General features: G+C 47.4%; 1 protein-coding gene across 20 annotated transcripts in view; it reads left to right on the forward strand.

Moving 5' to 3' along the window:
• The window catches only part of SIRPA (signal regulatory protein alpha), a 75,973-nt gene that overhangs the window by 37,830 nt on the left and 20,555 nt on the right, over nt 1–17,588 (forward strand). For 14 of the 20 annotated variants that reach the window (XR_012131486.1, XR_012131488.1, XR_012131492.1 and 11 more), the window contains exon 8: nt 1,110–2,522. Coding sequence is in view for 6 of the 20 variants with exons in the window: in XM_073236823.1 (XP_073092924.1) it covers nt 1,110–1,364 (255 nt within the window). In the remaining 14 variants the exon portion in view is untranslated. Of the gene's footprint in view, nt 1–1,109; nt 3,747–17,588 lie in introns of those variants that run through there. The other 6 variants (XM_073236823.1, XM_073236826.1, XM_073236825.1 and 3 more) reach the window with 1 other exon arrangement.

The raw sequence follows: 17,588 nt of genomic DNA on the forward strand, positions 1-17,588 counted from the left end.
GAGTTATGATTGTCGGTAGCTCCCCTCCACTTCTATACCACAGCTGCTGGACGCCAACGGCACAAATCTTAAAATTCATGATGGGTCATTGTAAGGTGGCAGTTGTGGGTGATAAGATTAGCACAGGAGAGAGGTTCAGGGTTGCTAGGTGGTTGATTGCTAACATTTAGTGAGCATATGTGCTCCCTCAGTGTGTGCCCAGCTCCCATCTTAGAGCTTTACCTGGATGATGGCGTCTGGTCTCCCTGGTGATAGATTATTAACCCCACTTTACATCTGGGAAAATCAAGGCCCAGCTTGATTCAGTGAATTGCCCAAAATCCCTCAGCTAGAGAGAGCAGAACCAGGATTCAAACTCCTCCTGAGTGCAGAACATTTACCACCCTGCTAACTGGTGTCTCATTCTTGCATGCTCTATTTTCTGTCTGTCAGTCCCTAGCTTCACCCTGAGGAGGCTGAAATTGTTGTAACTCACCCGTCCGCTCATGTGTTCATTCATTCATTCATTCGACACCAGTTGGGCTGCTTCTGTGCCAGCCTTGGTTTTTGTGTCACAACAAATGCCTAGTGAGCATTTGCCGAGTAAACAAGTAATTAAATGAGTGCCCCCACCCCTTGGGGGATCAGCGTCTACTCAGAACCCCCAGACAGACAATCCTAGGTGGTGGGTGCTGTGATGGAGAAGTAGGGGCCGAGCAAGCACTGAGAAGGAGTCCCAGACACAGCTGAGGGGAGGGTGTGTGGATGAAGCGGTGCTTGTACTGAACTTTACAGGGTGGATTGGGTTTCCTTCTGAGGAGAAGGAGGGAGGTAGACAATAGGCAGAAAGAAGAGCATTGAAAAGGCAGGACAACTGCAGGAGGAGGTGACATTGAGGCAGCGCCGTGAGGTAAACGCAGTGGCGTTTAGGAAGTTCCTTGAGGCTAGGGGAGGAGGGGGGCGTATTGGAAGGGCAAGGCTGGAGGCAGGTAACCTTGGCCAGAGAAGAGTGGGCATGACTTAGGGCTGAGCCAGTGGGGGCCAAGAGGAAACAGAAGCATCCAGACTTGGTACCAATGCTGGGTAAGTGGCTGGAGACTCCAGAATGACACTCTATCCATCTCATTTAGATCCAGGACAACAACGACATCACATATGCAGACCTGAACCTGCCGAAGGGGAAGAAATCCACCCCGCAGGCGGCCGAGCCCAACAACCACACAGAGTATGCCAGCATTCAGGCCGGCCCTCCGCCCGTGTCCGAGGACACCCTCACCTATGCCGACCTGGACATGGTCCACCTCAACCGGGCCCCCAAGCAGTCAGCCCCTAAACCCGAGCCATCCTACTCAGAGTATGCCAGTGTCCAGGTCCAGAGGAAGTGAATGGGACTGTGGTCATTTCTAGGGTCTGTCCCCATGAGCCTTACTGTCCCAGCTGTGGACAGAGGGCAGCTGTGATGAGGACAGCCAGCCCAGTTCCCAGAAGGCTAGGGTGGTGCAGGCCTGGAACCCAAGGATGAGCTGGCTCTTGTCTCCCTTACCCACTTGGCTCTCGAGCATTTCCAGGGCGGCCACAGCACCTCCACGTTGCCATACACGGAGGCTGATGTTGCCAGAGCCTCCCAGAACCGAACTGGGAACTGCCTGGAGTCCCCAGGGCCACAAGAACCCTCATGCCTCCATCAGCCATGGGCCTTGGTCATACTCCTGGAGACCCTGACTGCCTCTCTGATGCTCTGCAGCCTGATCTTCCAGGGTGAGGAGGGAGAAGACCCCACCTCCTCCCACCACCACCACCACCATTACCACTACCACCACCAAGCTGGGGCTTTGGGAAAAGTTTACCCATTGAATCGAACTGCTCCATCCATGGAGAAGCTGGAAGAAAACCTCTGGGACCCAAATCCCAAGACTCGTTGAGATTGCTGCTGACAGTCCTGGCCTCCCCATCTCTGGACTGATGAGCAGCAAGCCCTAGGAGAGGAGAGGACCCTCTGAGGAATCCCACCACTACCACTACCAAGAACCAAGTAACAAAACTTTCCTCTTCCTGGTGGCCCTCCAGGACCCCTTGAGGGCCCATCATCCTGACCGTGACACTCCACATGGCCCCACGTCTCCGTTCCAGACCTGAGCTTGCTTCCTCCAGCTAGCACTAACTCAGCAACATCTCGCTGTGGACGCCTGTAAATTATTGAGAAATGTGAAACGTGCAATCTTGAAACTGAGGTGTTAGAAAATTTGATCTGTGGTGTTTTGTTTTATTTTTTTCTTAAAACAGCAACATTATCTTGGCTCTCTGTCATGTGTTGAAATACATGGTTGGGTCTTGTGCAGTCTGAGGTTTGACGGTGGGTTGTCCTGGAGGTGTTTTCTTATAGCAGAAACTGAGTTCCTCCATGTCCCAGAGCCCTGAGGATGGGGAAGAAGGTTCCAGCTGGGCTCCTCCATGTATGCTCAGCCTTCTTTCCAGGACTAAATTGGTCACGTTCTCAGCTGAGCCACGCGGCTGGTACTACTGCCTTCCATGTCAGCAATGTGGTAAGTCGAGCCTGCCCAGGGCTGTTCTGGGCTGCCTCCTTCACTGTGCAGGCTTGCTGAGACCTAAGCCTCACTCTTCTTATCCAGAAAGAGGGCAGAGGAAAGATGCTGTCACTCCCCACCACCTGCACTAGTGTGGACCGGACAGCCTTGCAGGGTAGAAAAGCTGTGCCTGAGTGTTGCCCCCACCACGTTAGCAGCCTTCTCCCATTCCAGCTCTCTGAGCCAGTCCCTGAAGGAGAAATCTTCCATCTCTGCTCTCAAATCCCACTGGGATCAAACTGGAATAAACCCAAGACAGCCAAGAGGACAGGGCAGCTGTGAAGCCAGAACTGACCCACCTTCTGTCCCTCTGTCTCAGGAGGTTGGGTAGAGGCTATGACCCATGACCCTCTGAACCCCCATCCTTCCAATTCAGGGTGGGGGCCTGTCCAGGCCCAGACAAGCAAATACTGCAAGCCCTGTTTACTCAGTCTTCACGTATAACTGAGCAACTTTTGTGGCTGAGACACCAATCCTCATGGGTCCAGTCATTCGATGCCCAAGGGATTCCTGGCTCAGGCCAGCAGATTGAGAAGCAGAGCCATCCTGCCATGAGCAGGTGCTATGAGTGTAATTCCAGAAGCTCAGCACATACCCAGCTCCCTGGGGGGATAGTGCTTTGGTGTGTTACATGATGGCATTCGGGAATTAGCTGAGCCAACAGGTCATGTGGGCTGCTTTGGCCCAAAGAGCCAGAGTTTCTCTGTGGCATCTGGGAGCACAGTGGCCCGACCATCTGGCTCGGGCTATTTCCAAATTCCAAAAGGTTGGCTTGTGAACCTTAGTCACACTCTCTTCTGCCCAGAGAGAGCACATGTACTTGACACACATACGCACATACACACACACACACACACACAGGCACACAGAACTTCAAAAGAATGTTTTCTTGGTGCCATTTTAATTTAATTTTATTTTGAATTTTGGAAGGGGAGTAAAGGAATGAGGCCAAGGAAGTCATGTAGCTTTAGCTCCAGCCTGGCAGCCTGGAGACTCCTACACCTTGTGTATCGAACCCCAGGAAAAGGAAGAGGTCGAAACAACACTGCGGAAGGAGCATGGTTTCAGGAGTTTATTTTAAGACTGCTAGGAAGGAAACAGGCCCCATTTTGTATATAGTTGCAACTTAAACTTTTTGGCTTGCAAAATATTTTTGTAATAAAGATTTCTGGGTAACAATGACCCTTTGGGTGTTGAGTGTCTATGTCTCCATGAGTGTGTCCCCCTGTTCCCAGGAATACGGGGCCTCTGTTGCACATGGCCCCAGGGCTTGGAAATAAGCACAGTATTGGGTCTTCTTTATTTATTTACTTACTTATTGGTATCATTAATGTACAGTTACATGAGCAACATTGTGGTTACTAGACTCCCCCCATTATCAAGTCACCCCCACATACCCCATCACAGTCACTGTCCATCAGTGTAGAAAGATGCCATAGAATCACTACTTGTCTTCTCTGAGCTATACTGCCTTCCCTGTACTCCCCCCTACATTATGTGTCCTAATCATAAAGACCCTCTGTCCCCCTTCTCCCTCCCTTCCCAACCAACCTCCCCAGTCCCTTTCCTTTGGCAACTATTAGTCCATTCTTGGGTTCTGTGAGTCTGCTGCTGTTTTGTTCCTTCAGTTTTTTCTTTGTTCTTATATTCCACACATGAGTGAGATCATTTGATACTTGTCTTTCTCCACCTGACTTATTTCACTGAGCATAATACCCTCTAGCTCCATCCAGGTTGTTGCAAATGGTAGGATTTGTTTTCTTATGGCTGAATAATATTCCATTGTGTGTATGTACCACATCTTCTTTATCCAGTCATCTACTCATGGATACTTAGGTTGCTTTCATTTTTTGACTATTGTAAATAGTGCTGCAATAAACATAGGGGTGCATATATCTTTTTGAAACTGGGCTCTGCATTCTTAGGGTAAATTCCTACGAGTGGAATTCCTGGGTAAAATAGTATTTCTATTTTGAGTTTTTTGAGGAACCTCCATACTGCTTTCCACAATGGTTGAACTAATTTGCATTCCCACCAGCAGTGTAGGAGGGTTCCCCTTTCTCCACATCCTCACCAACATTTGTTGTTGTTTGTCTTTTGGATTTGGCCATCCTAACTGGTGTGAGGTGATATCTCATTGTGGTTTTAATTTGCATTTCCCTGATGATTAGCAATGTGGAGCATCTTCTCATGTGCCTGTTGGCCATCTGAATTTCTTCTTTGGAGAGATGTCTGTTCAGATCCTCTGCCCATTTTTTAATGGGGTTATTAGCTTTTTGTTTGTTGAGGTGCATGAGCTCTTTGTATATTTTGGATGTCAACCCCTTATTGGATATGTCATTTATGAATATATTCTCCCATACCATAGGGTGGCTTTTTGTTCTGATGGTGTCCTTTGTTGTACAGAAGCTTTTTAGTTTGAGATAGTCCCACTTGTTCATTTTTGCTTTTGTTTCCCTTGCCCATGGAGGTATGTTCATGAAGAAGTTGCTCATGTTTATATTTAAGAGAGTTTTGCCTATATTTTCTTCTAAGAGTTTTATGGTTTCATGACTTACATTCTGGTCTTTGATCCATTTCAGGTTTACTTTTGTATGGCGTTAGACAGTAATCCAGTTTCATTCTGTTACATGTAGCTGTCCAGTTTCACTCGCAGCAGCTGTTGAAGAGGCTGTCATTTCCCCATTGTATATCCATGGCTCCTTTATCATATATTAATTGACCATATATGCTTGGGTTAATATCTGAACTCTTTATTCTGTTCCACTGGTCTATGGGTCTGTTCTTATGCCAGTACCAAATAGTCTTGATTACTGTGGCTTTGTAGTAGAGCTTGAAGTTGGGAAACGAGATCCCCCCTGCTTTGTTCTTCCTTCTCAGGATTGCTTTGGCTATTCGGGGTCTTTTGTGGTTCCATATGAATTTTAGAACTATCTGTTCCAGTTCGTTGAAGAATGCTGTCAGTATTGTGATAGAGATTGCATTGAATCTGTAGATTGCTTTAGGCAGGATGGCCATTTTGACAATATTAATTCTTCCTAGCCAGGAGCATGGGATGAATTTCCATTCATTAGTGTCCTCTTTAATTTCTCTTAAGAGTGTCTTGTAGTTTTCAGGGTATAGGTCTTTCACTTCCTTAGTTAGGTTTATTCCTAGGTATTTTATTCTTTCTGATGCAATTGTGAATAGAATTGTTTTCCTGATTTCTCTTTCTACTAGTTCATCGTTAGTGTATAGGAATACAACAGATTTCTATGTATTAATTTTGTATCCTGCAAGTTTGTTGAATTCAGATACTAGTTCTAATAGTTTTAGAGTGGATTCTGTAGGGTTTTTTATGTACAATATCATGTCATCTGCAAACAGTCACAGTTTGACTTCTTCCTTACGAATCTGGATGCCTTTTATTTCTTTGTGTTGTCTGATTGCCGTGGCCAGGACCTCCAGTACTGTGTTGAATAAAAGCAGGGAGAGTGGGCATCCTTCCCTTGTTCCCAACCTTAGAGGAAAAGCTTTCAGCTTCCCCCTGTTAAGTATGATGTTTGCTGTGGGTTTGTCAGATATGGCCTTTTTTATGTTGAGGTACTTGCCCTCTATACCCATTTTGTTGAGAGTTTTTATCATGAATGGATATTGAATTTTGTCACATGCTTTTTCAGCATCTATGGCAGTGATCATGTGTTTTTTGTCCTTCTTTTTGTTGATGTGGTGGATGATGTTGATGGATTTTCAAATGTTGTACCATCCTTGCATCCCTGAGATGAATCCCACTTGATCATGGTGTATGATCCTCTTGATGTATTTTTGAATTCAGTTTGCTAATATTTTGTGGAGTATTTTTGCATCTATGTTAACCAGGGATATTGGTCTGTAGTTTTCTTTTTTTGTGGGGTCTTTGCCTGGTTTTGGTATTAGAGTGATGCTGGCTTCTTAGAATGAGTTTGGAAGTATTCCTTCCTCTTCTATTTTTTGGAAAACTTTAAGGAGAATGGGTATTATGTCTTCTCTAAATATCTGATAAGATTCAGCAGTGAATCCATCTGGCCCAGGGGTTTTGTTCTTGGGTAGGTTTTTGATTACTGATTCAATATCATTGCCGGTAATTGGTCTGTTCAGATTTTCTGTTTCTTCCTTGGTCAGTCTTAGAAGGTTGTATTTTTCTAGAAAGTTGTCCATTTCTTCTAGGTTATCCAGTTTGTCAGCATATAGATTTTCATAGCATTCTCTAATAATTCTTTATATTTCTGTGGTGTCTGTCATGATTTTTCCTTTCTCGTTTCTGATTCTGTTTATGTGTGTAGATTCTCTTTTTCTCTTAATAAGTCTGGCTAGGGGTTCATCTATTTTGTTTTCTCAAAGAACCAGCTCTTGGTTTCATTTATTTTTTCTATTGTTTTATTCTTCTCAATTTTATTTATTTCTTCTCTAATCTTTATTTTGTCCCTCCTGCTGACTTTGGGCCTCATTTGTTCTTTATTTTTCCAGTTTATATAATTGTGAATTTAGACTATTCATTTGGGATTGTTCTTCCTTCTTTAAATAGGCCTGGATTGCTATATACTGGTCCTCTCTCTTTTTTTTTTATAGAACAAAGACTGTTTTCCCTGGCTCACACAGAGACTGTATAAGATTGTGCTCCAAACACCCGCATAAACAATTCCATCTGATACGGGGGACTCTGCCGCTTTGTAGTTTCAAGAATTCAAACTCGTCATCTCTCTGAGACTTAGGCCTGTCATCAGCACAGTACATTGGGGACCGTAATACCCCAAGCTAGAGTGACTGTGGGGATTAAAGGGGGTGATGGTATGCCGAGGCCCATGCTTGGCACACAGGAAGCCTCCCCTAAGCGTTGGGTCTTTCCTTCCTGCTCTAAACATTGTTCAGCTGCGTCTGATCTCCCCTTACCACTGGTGGGATCTTGGGCAAGCAGGTCACCTTCTCAGAACCTCAACTTACCCCCTCTATGAAATTCAGAAAACCCAATGTTCATTCTAGAATATCCTTGCCAGATGAGTCATGTCAAGTGCTAGTAAATGGTAGGTGCTCAATAAATGTTAGTTTCCTTACCTCCCTGCCATTAGAATATTAATAATAGTAATAATAATTATATAATGATAAGATAATATTAATAATATCTAGTGCTTACTGTGAGTCAACACTTTACATTGATTAACTCCTTTAAACCTCACAACTCAAAGTAGGTAATGTTGACCTCACTTTATAGATGAGGCACCAAGAAGTGGTGTAACTTATACAAAGACCCACAGCTTAGGAGTGATGGTACTGAGATAAAGTGCAGCTCTCTGACTTCAGTGCCCAACTTCTAACCACTGCGTTAATAACTGGTACATCATGGATTGGCACCCACTGTGCGGTAAGGCAAGTAATATGCCAGTGCTTTACAGTTTTTAACTCATTTAATACCCCCAACCATCATATGAGGTAGGAACTCTGGTTATCCCAATCTTACACATGAGTAAACTAAGTCACAGAGAAGTTAAGTATCCAGTGTCCCATGGCAGAGCCAGGGTTTGAATCCAGGGAGTTTGACTCTTCCCCACCACACTGTATAGTCTCATTTAGTTCTCATAACTGTCAAATAGCGGTATGCCCATTTTGCAGAGAAGGAGGGTTGAGGCTCAGGAAGTGCATGTGACCTGGCCAACCTTACACAAAGGATCTTTAGATGAGTTGGGGCTTGCTCTTAGATCCACAGGCCCATCTGGGATCATCCCTGAACCCTGATCCAGGTGATCAGGAACCACCACCCTTAAGGCAAGAAGCCTCCTGCAGGGCTCAGAGAGGTGGCCTGTCTCACAGGCCAGAACCTTGACTGTGACAGAGAACTCAGCTCTCAGCCTTCCCCAGGCGAGCTGCTTTTGGGGGCGAGGCATTCTAGGCAAGAATCCAGGCTGAGTGGGTGGGGAAATGCTTTCTATTTTCTGGGAAGGTGGGGATGATGGACAGCGCATCCAGGCAAGGAGACTTGGGAGATGTTTTTTATGCAGCACCTGGACCTTGCTTCTCAATGGCCCAAATCTTCAGGGCTGCATGTTGGCAGGCAAAATGCAAGTTGATAGGAGCCAAGTGACACTCTTCCTGCCCGCCAGGAAATCAGTCGAGCATTTGGCATATATTGGGCACCTTCTCTGGGTTCCTCTTTGTGCAAAGGAGAACAACAGGACACCTGCCCCCTGTGAGGACCCAGAGGCCATCCTCAGCCCCTGTACACTTTACATGAGAACCAGGAAAATCTTTGTCCCCTCCTTAAGATCTCCTAATGCCCAAGTGTGAAAGCCCCTGAGTCTTCAGCATATTCCCACCAGCCAAGATTCCATTGTGGTTTGTTTATTTAATTCTCACGTAAGTGCTTACCATGTATCAGACAGTCTCCTAAATTCTGTACAAATATTAACCTATTTAATATCAATTCACTCCATCCTCTTAACAAACCTATAAGGTAGGTTCTATGATTTTCCCTGTTAAATAAAGAAATTGAAGCACAGAGAACTGATACATCTTGTTCAAGGGCCGCCGTCCAGGAACCGGTGCCTGCCCCAACCTGCCAGCTCATTGAAGGTGGTGTCAAGGCCTTGTCTTCGGTCCCAGAGCCCAGCCCAGGGCCTGCCAGGGGTCCAGGAAGAGCCAGGCCAGCCTCAAGGATAACCCCTTTATCGGTGGCCGCCCGGTCTAGGAGACTCCCTGAATCCCTCTCCCCTCCCTCCACCTCACCCCATGTCACCGCCCCCCAGGGGGCTGTGCACACCTGGTCCCTCACCCTGGGAACTGGGCAAATGGCTTCACCTCTGAGCCTCCATTTGGTCACCTCTGGGACAGGACAGAAGTCTTCACCTTAGGGGTTCAGGTGAAAGTTAGACTGAGAATAGATCTTTGTAATGGTGTGGGACAGGGAGCAGTCAACACACATGTGTTCACACCCACACCCACATTCACACCCACACATTTACACCCCTGCATCCTGGCACATTCACACATTCCCCATACACATTCACACATTCCCCACACTCCTATGTGTTCACACCCACACACTTGCACATATTTACGCACACTCCCACAGACACCCACACACACATTCACACCCACCCACGCATCAAAACCAGACTCTCAGATTTGCTCAGTGGCAGTGGGTCTCCTCTCCTGGCTGAAATAGTTTATCAAGTTCCTCACTTCCTCATTACCTGCTTCGGAGAATCCAGCACCCCAGCGTGGCTTCCAGGGTCCCCTTCCTACACTGCACCTGACCTGCGTATGGACCAAGGGCAGGCTGCCTTGTGCCATTGCATCATGCAGGTTACTTCAGAGTTGAGAATAGTCAAGACCCAAAAGACTCAGAAAGTATTTGACCTCCCACCCCCCAACTGCTTAAAGAGAATTCAGATAGAGGACAGGCCCCAGGGAGAGAGCGATCGCCTCACACAGCTGTATTACAATGTAAGCTAGATGTGGGAGACCGGGTGGGATGTGGCTGAGTCTGTTAAAATTCCTCTCTGTGCCCCCTCGTTATTCCTGTGTGGCCCATCCAGTATTTTGTTTCTCAGACATCTACTCTTTTCATATTCCTGTGAGTTGCTTCCCTTTTCCTTTGAAGCCTCAGGCCCCTACCCCTTCTCCTCAGCTCAGGGTGACATACGACCTCCTTTTCCCTGGCTGTCTATGGCTCCCCATGTGTACTGTAATTCAGCTTTGGTTTTTTTCTCCTGTTAATCCGTCTTATGTCAGCATGATACTTGGACCAGCTAGAAGGACTTGGAGGCCTAGAGGAAACTTCTTCCTCCCCAACACCTGTGTAAGGACGTTTCCCGCCCCTCCCCAGCCCAGGCAGGACTCTCAGCAGGCTCACTCACTGAGTACCTCTGGCTATTCCAGCCCCACAGAGAGTCACTCTCCCTTCCCCTTAGGGACTTAGCACTCCCCCAACCAGACCATGAGCTCCTCAGCTTCAAGATTTCATTTCCTACCTTTGGGATCCAGCCTCTGGAGGAAGGGGGACTGAAGCCCAGTCTGTGCCAGACAGGATCCAGGCACTAGAATGCTTCATTTTACTGAACCTTCACATCCTGTGGAGACGGGTGCTATGATATCCATTTCACAGATAAGAAAATGGAGGCTTGGAGGGGTGAGGAGATAAGCTCAAGATCACCCATTCAGCTAATTATTTCTCAAGCTCCTACTGTGAATGTGGTCTTGTGCAAAATTCTGAGCATTCAACATTGACAGAAGATGAGCCACACCCTCCTGAGCTCGTGGGGTGTGAGGAAGCCAGAGTATGTGGTGATCCCAGCCCAGAGACAAGTGGGTGTCAACATGGAATTTTCAGGAAGTTATAAAACATCCATACAAATACAGAATACCAAAGTCCAACTCAGATATAGTCCCTATAGAGCTAACTGATCCTTCCGTGGGCCTTGTTAAACAATGCCCCAGTGTGGCAATGAAAGGAGGCGCCACCTTCTTTGTCTTATTTCCAAGTTTTGGATCTTTTTCTTACTGGGAGAAAGTACACAGGCCTCACTCAGCCTGTATAGGGCAGAAAAGGCTTCCTGAAGAGGAAATCCCTGAGCTTGAGACCTAAAGGATGAGCAAGACTGAGCCAGATAAAGAGGGTGCGGGAGAGCTGGGGCCAAGGAGAAGGGGGCGGGCCAGGCCTAGCACAGCAGCCCTGTCTCTGTTCCTCTCCCCATCACTCCCTGCGCTGGCACCAGCCTCCTGACAGTTCCCGGAACTGGGCCACGGTATGTGCTGCGCCCTTGGCCTGGAACATGCGCTGGGTCTTTCCTGCGTGACCTCCAGTCCCAAGATTGGGCTGAGTTCCTTTGTTAAACACCGCTGTCCAGAGCTTCCCCTTTGTCATGGTTTGTAATTATGCATTGACCTTGTGATCACTTGGTTAACATCTCTCTCCTCCACTGCCCTGGGAGATGCCTTGGGGAAGGAAGGGTGCTGGCATTGTTTACCAATGCAACTCCTGTGCCCAGCCCATAGGATGCAGCCAATAAACACTTGCTGGAGGGGCAGGAGGAGGGATAGAGGGACGCAGGATGAGAGGAGGGATGAGAAGGAAGAGGAAGGATGGGCGGATGGATAGACAAATGGGAGGATGTGTTGTCGGGCAGCTGCGTCTGGGGAGGTGTCTCCCTGTGCACTAGGTGAAACCTCAACCTGGGCAGGGGGCGGTTCTTGACTCTGAACAAGAAAGAATTCTTGAGCAGGACAGATGAGTGTAGGTAAGGAAGGGATTGATTGAAGCAAGAGTAGCCGGGAACGACGGCTGCCTTTCAGGCAGCAGAGAGCAAGGAAGAACAGAGGGAGGAAAGGGAAGCCCACTGAACTCCTGCTCGGCACAGGGCACATCCCTTGCCAACACCCAAAGCCAGGGTCACCTGGTATCCAGTGTCTGCTTAAATCTGCATGGCGTGGGAACTAAGCCCCTACCCCCCAAGGATTTGGGGGTAGCCACAGAGCACTGGATGGAGTGAAATCATGTTCTGAGAAGTTCCCACAGGCAAAGAAAGGAGATTTTCAGGCAGGCTAAAGAGCATGATCGTACTGCCGCAGTCCTGCCTGGGTCACCCAGGTGACAGGAACTTGCAAGCCCAAGTCAGAGCTCTCAGCAGCCCTTCCCTACTTGTCTGAAGTAGGACAGAGAGAGTGAAGACTTGTACTTAAGGGTAGAAAACTGAAATAGAAAAATAACAAAGATACTTACCCCTGCAGGAGTACAGAAACAAAATGTAGTAAGTTGAGCAGAGAGAAGTCTTTATTTAAGGCAAAAAGTACACACTCAAAGAGAGAAGGTGCACCTTAGGGCTTAGGATTCTGTCTTTTAAGGCTTTCAAGAATGGGGCAAAGGGCGGCAGAGGGGGTTGGTGTGCGTAGGCTTGACATGTGGTCTCATGACGTCTCTCTCCTGTGAGAAACATTACATCACCACCCACAGTCAGTCCTCTAGATAATTCTGTAAAATAAACTTAACACAAGGAATTTCTCCATCCTGTTCCTCTCCAAGTGGTTTCCTTCAAGCAGTGGAGACATGTCAGTTACTACTGCTTGCCCTGCCTTAATATAGGGTCTTTTATTATCTAATTACCATAAAATATGTTAGGAATCTTACCTCCTAACTCCCTGGTTTTTCAAATGGAATCTTAGCCTTAAGATGGAGTCCCTCCTGTTCTTACCATACTGTTTACATCTCGGCATTTTTCATCACAGGCAGGAAAATGTAATCGTGATGCTTGTCCCATGTCCCTGCCCTGCCTCAGATGGATGTATGAATTGGAAGGAAGGAAAGAAAGGAAGGAAGGGAAGGAGGGAGGGAGGGAAGGGAGGAAAGAAGAGTGTGCAGAGCATGTAAAAAAATCCTAGGATTTGGAAACTGCGTGGCATCTGAGAACTGAAAGTGCCCCAGCTGGCAGGTCGGGAACGAGGATTCAAACCCCAGACTGCCTGACTTTGCGCAGAGTCACTCCGCCTTTCATTGCGAGCCTGGGTTCAGAACATTCACTTTTTTTAAAACTGATGCATGCTCCCCAACAGGCAAGGAGCCAGTGACCCTTGTTGGAGCCTTTGATGCCTCATCTGGGAAAACTAGGGCTGTACTTAGAAAATGTGATGAGAGATTGCAAACATCTTTCTCCACCCAGAAATTGCACCACCCTGGCGCTGCTGGTGAACAGCCCAACTTCGAGTGCTGGCGGGCCTCAGCCGCTCAGCAGACGTGTCCTCTTGGCCCCACTTCAAGGACAACAGGCCAAGCCCTTGCGGTGAAAGGCGCTGTTCCCAGCAGCCTGGACCTTCTGCCCCTGCTGCCCCCTCTGGGCTGGGTCAGCTGGTGCGGCTGGGGGTGCGCGGATCTGGGCCACAGACCTGTCTCCAGAACGAGGCTGGGTGAGAGTTTAATGGCAGAGAGGCTGTGGCCTGACTGAGGCTGTCGGCTCTGCTGGGCCTTGGCTCTCTCAGTGCCAGGAGACGGTCCCTGAGCACAGGCAGATTAGCGCATTACTGCTAATGTCATGTGCACCTTGCACAGGCGCCGGGCGGCCAAGCCTGGAGCTGCCATTACTGTGGGACCTTTCGCTGGAAAATTTTTCTTGGGGCAATTAAATCTTCAGCTGTCTCCTTGCAGGGAGTACCAGCTTGCATTTTAATTATCCTTAAAAGAGGGAAGTAGGGGAAAGGACACAAGGTGTAGAATTAAAAAATAACAATCTGCCTTATAAACATGGCCATCAGCTCATGGCTGTGCATCTGTTCAGGAGGTTTCTCCCCCATCAACTCCATGAAGCCCTTGACCCTGTGGGCTCCAAGATCCCTGCCACAGTGGGAGGGGCTCCTCAGGGACAAGGCGAGAGGAGGAGGGGGAGAACATTGCCTGCATGCAGTATTCAGGTCCTCTGCACTGGGAAGCATCGTGGAGCAGCGTATTCACCCTGTGTTTACCCTTCACCATGTTCTGTGCAGTGGAAATTATTAACCTCATTTTACAGATGAGGAAATGGACACAGAAAATAATTGGAAAAAGCGTGAGTTATAACAATAAAAAAGGAACAAACAATTCATACACACAAGCAGAAAGCTTTCTGCTAAGCAAAAGGAGGCAGATGCTTAACAGTGCCCACTGTATGAGCCCGTTTATATAAAGTTCTAGACTCTATAGGGACAGGGGAGGGGCTTGACTCAAGGGGTAGAAGGAACTTTTGGGGAGATGGAAATGCCCTTTAGGTTGAGGGAGATGGTGCTTGCATGCATGTAGATATCTATCACAACTCATCAGACTGTACACTTAAAATGAGCACATTTTATTGTTTCTAAGTTTTACCTCAAAAAAGTTGATTTAATAATAATAAAAGATATGCATTAATATTTGCCTAGACCTTCTGCTGTACGAGTCCTTACTGTAAGCTCTTTCCATGTGCTAGGCCATTTATCCTTCACAACAATCTGTGGCTTAGGCACTGGGAGGGTCTCATTTCCCAGATGAGGAAACTGAGGCACAAAGAAGTTAAAAAACTTTCCCCAAATGATGGGTTAGTAAGAGGTAAGCCTGGGTTCAAATCCAGAGAGGCTGATTTAGGGACCTTGTAGCTTTGAAAGCAAAGTTCAGAGTTAGCCCCCTCATTAGTCCTAGAGGCAGGATTAAATCCTAGGGCCTTTCTAACATGATGAAACTGGCCGAGGAGAAAATGGATTTGTTCAAGAAATATTTACCCAACAGCTATTGTAGGATAAACTAAATGGTGGACACATGGTTGGTGGGTGGGGGGCAAGGAGGAGGGGTCAGAAGAAGGGAGATGGGTGGGGAAGGAAGAAGGGGGCAGGTAGCAGAAAAGTCTCAGGCCTTTGGAGTTTTGAGACGGGCTGATCACTAAATAATAAGAAAAGTAAATGTGAAGTTGCAATCAGAGATGTGTTCAGAAGGGCAGGTTACAGGGAACCCAAACAGAATCCAGACTGGGAGAGTGCCCCAGGCCACACATCTTCAGATTCCCACATACCTTCAGAATACATTCCTGAGCCACCTGCCCCTAACTTGCCTTCCCTTTCCAGCTGTGTGTCCTGCTAATGCAGGACAAGTTTTAAAGTCTTGTCTGTCAAGAGATGAGGCAAAGGCACTTTGAAATTGCCTGCGCTACTCTTAGCACCTTAAGCCTGAGCTCAACTATTTCAAGAATGTCCTCTGTGCATTCCCAGCTGGGCCTCCCAGGGAGTCGCATTCCAGCACAGTGAGAGAGAATGGTGGGTGCCGGCTGGGAGTGCCTGCGGCCCTAAGGGAAGACCCTTGCTTTGAGCCAAGTACCCAGGCCCTGGGACACCCTCAGTGGCCTTGGCTCCAGGAAATGAACACGGCTTTCAGCAACGAAGTTTAGGCCTGTTCCCCAAATATTTACAACCTTTGCTGATAGCTATCATGTATTGAGGGCCCTGTGGGGCACTTTGGGTAATTATCCAGTTTATTTCTCTAAATAGCTCCAGACCACCATCCTGGGTTCCCAGCTGAGCACAGAGCAGGGAGGTGACTTGCCTGAGATCACACAGGGCTATTAGAATAACATTGGCATCTGGCCCCTCCCCTGATATCCATGGCCTCCTGAATCTTCCCCTAGCCCCTCTCCACCCTCTGAGGTAATCACTACACTTTTAGTGACCATATTTCTGAAAGTCAGACTCTCTAGAATCATCTTCTGGTTCCCCTCTACTTACCTGCTGTGTGGCCTTCTGTGACTTTCTTAACCTCTCTGTGCCAGTTTCTTCCTCTGTAGAATGGTGCCTAAATCAGTACCTGCCCCATTGCTATAAAGATCAAATGAGACAAGACAATAAATATTAGGGAAGTTACAACTGGGCCTGGTTGCTCACAAGCCCTCAAATATTGCTAGCTATTTTTATTGTATGTATAGACTTTAGTTTTATATAAATGGGCTCATGTCTAACTAGTTTATATACCTGGGGCACCTTTTTAGTGATACTTACAGATCTACCCCTTTCCTTTAGACCACCTCATAGTATTCTTAAATTCATTCATTCATTCATTTGCCAAACAAGTGTGTACTGGCAGCTTCTGTACACCAGACAAGGGCACAGGACAGACACACTGAGTCCTCACTCTCAGTTCTAGTGGCAGAGACAAAGAACAAGTACACACAAAGAAACCATCAAGACTGTTTCCCCTTATGCTATCGAAGAAAATGAGATGGGGTGACATGATGGAGAAATAGAGTGGATGGGGAGGACAAACAGCTTAGATAAAATGTTCTGACTCCCTGAGGGCCTGGCACGTATACCGCCACCAGCAGACAGAGAAGGCAAAAGGCAAAGGCAGAGCCCGGGCTCCACTATCCCAGGCTCAGGGAGCAGCCCGAGCCAAGTCTGTGAGGCTGGACCAAGCTCAGCGTGGTCTGACTGGAGGTAGAGAGAATGAGCATTTTTGAAATGGCAGAGAGGTGGGCTGAAGCCTGGGAAGATAGGGCCTGTAGGCCATGGTGGGGAGCTTGGACTTTATCCTGAGAGAAACAGGAAGCTGCCGGATCAGGGGAACAGCCTGCTCTAACATGTGTTTTCACAAAGTGCCCTGGCAGCTAGGTAGGCATGGAGCACAGGGGCACTAATGGAGAAAGGTCATCAATTCCCCATGGGCAGCACTTCGGGCTGTTGCTATTTTTTCCCTACTTGCAAACAAACTTGTAATAAGCATTGCACAAAAATTCCTAGAAATGGGATGGTCGGATTTAACAGTACACAAACTTTTTTGTTTATCATATCTAGATCGCCACATTGCCTTCCCTATCATTCCTATCATCTATGCGGGAGTCCAGTTCCCACTCTGAACTTTCTCCACCTGCTTTGCTCCTGGGCACACTTTTCCTAATCTTTCTGGCCCTGGCACAAAACCATGAGTCTTTGAATGCATTTGTATTTCTTGTTGCAAACTGGAATTACAAGTTGTTAAGAAGAAAATATCAAAAGCAGGCTAAGTGGCAAAAAAGACTGCCCAGGGGCCTTTTTTTCCAGTGGGATTCAGAGGCCCATTAGGGCCCAAAGAGGGCCCATTTACCCCTATTTTTGTAACCATAGAGAAGTTATTTCTTTTTTTTTTCTGTTCAGCCATGAAAATAAGGCACGGCACTGAGAGAGCATTGCAAACAGGCCCTGAGGTTACAAATGATGAAGAGTCCATTGGAAAACCCCTCTCCTTTCCACTCTCTGAGCACCAGAAATGAGAAGAGCTGCTATCCTCTGAGCCCACTGCCTCCCACGTCTCAGGGTCCCCACCTGGCCTTGTCAGTGCCCCCTGGTGGTGGCCACCACCTGCTGGCTGGCCTCCTGGCTTTCATTCCATGTCGGCTCCCTTGCCAGAATTTCTTTTCTTGAGTGGCCTTTTCAAAGAAAGCGTTTTCTTTTCATCAGCAGCTATGACATCTGCAGCAGTACTGAAGCAGAATTTTACTATTTCCTCACCACTCAGAGCTTATCTCTGTTGTTTATTTGGAGAAGGGGAAAGACTGC

This window comes from Manis javanica, chromosome 5, assembly GCF_040802235.1.
Source record: "Manis javanica isolate MJ-LG chromosome 5, MJ_LKY, whole genome shotgun sequence".
NCBI lineage: Eukaryota > Metazoa > Chordata > Mammalia > Pholidota > Manidae > Manis > Manis javanica.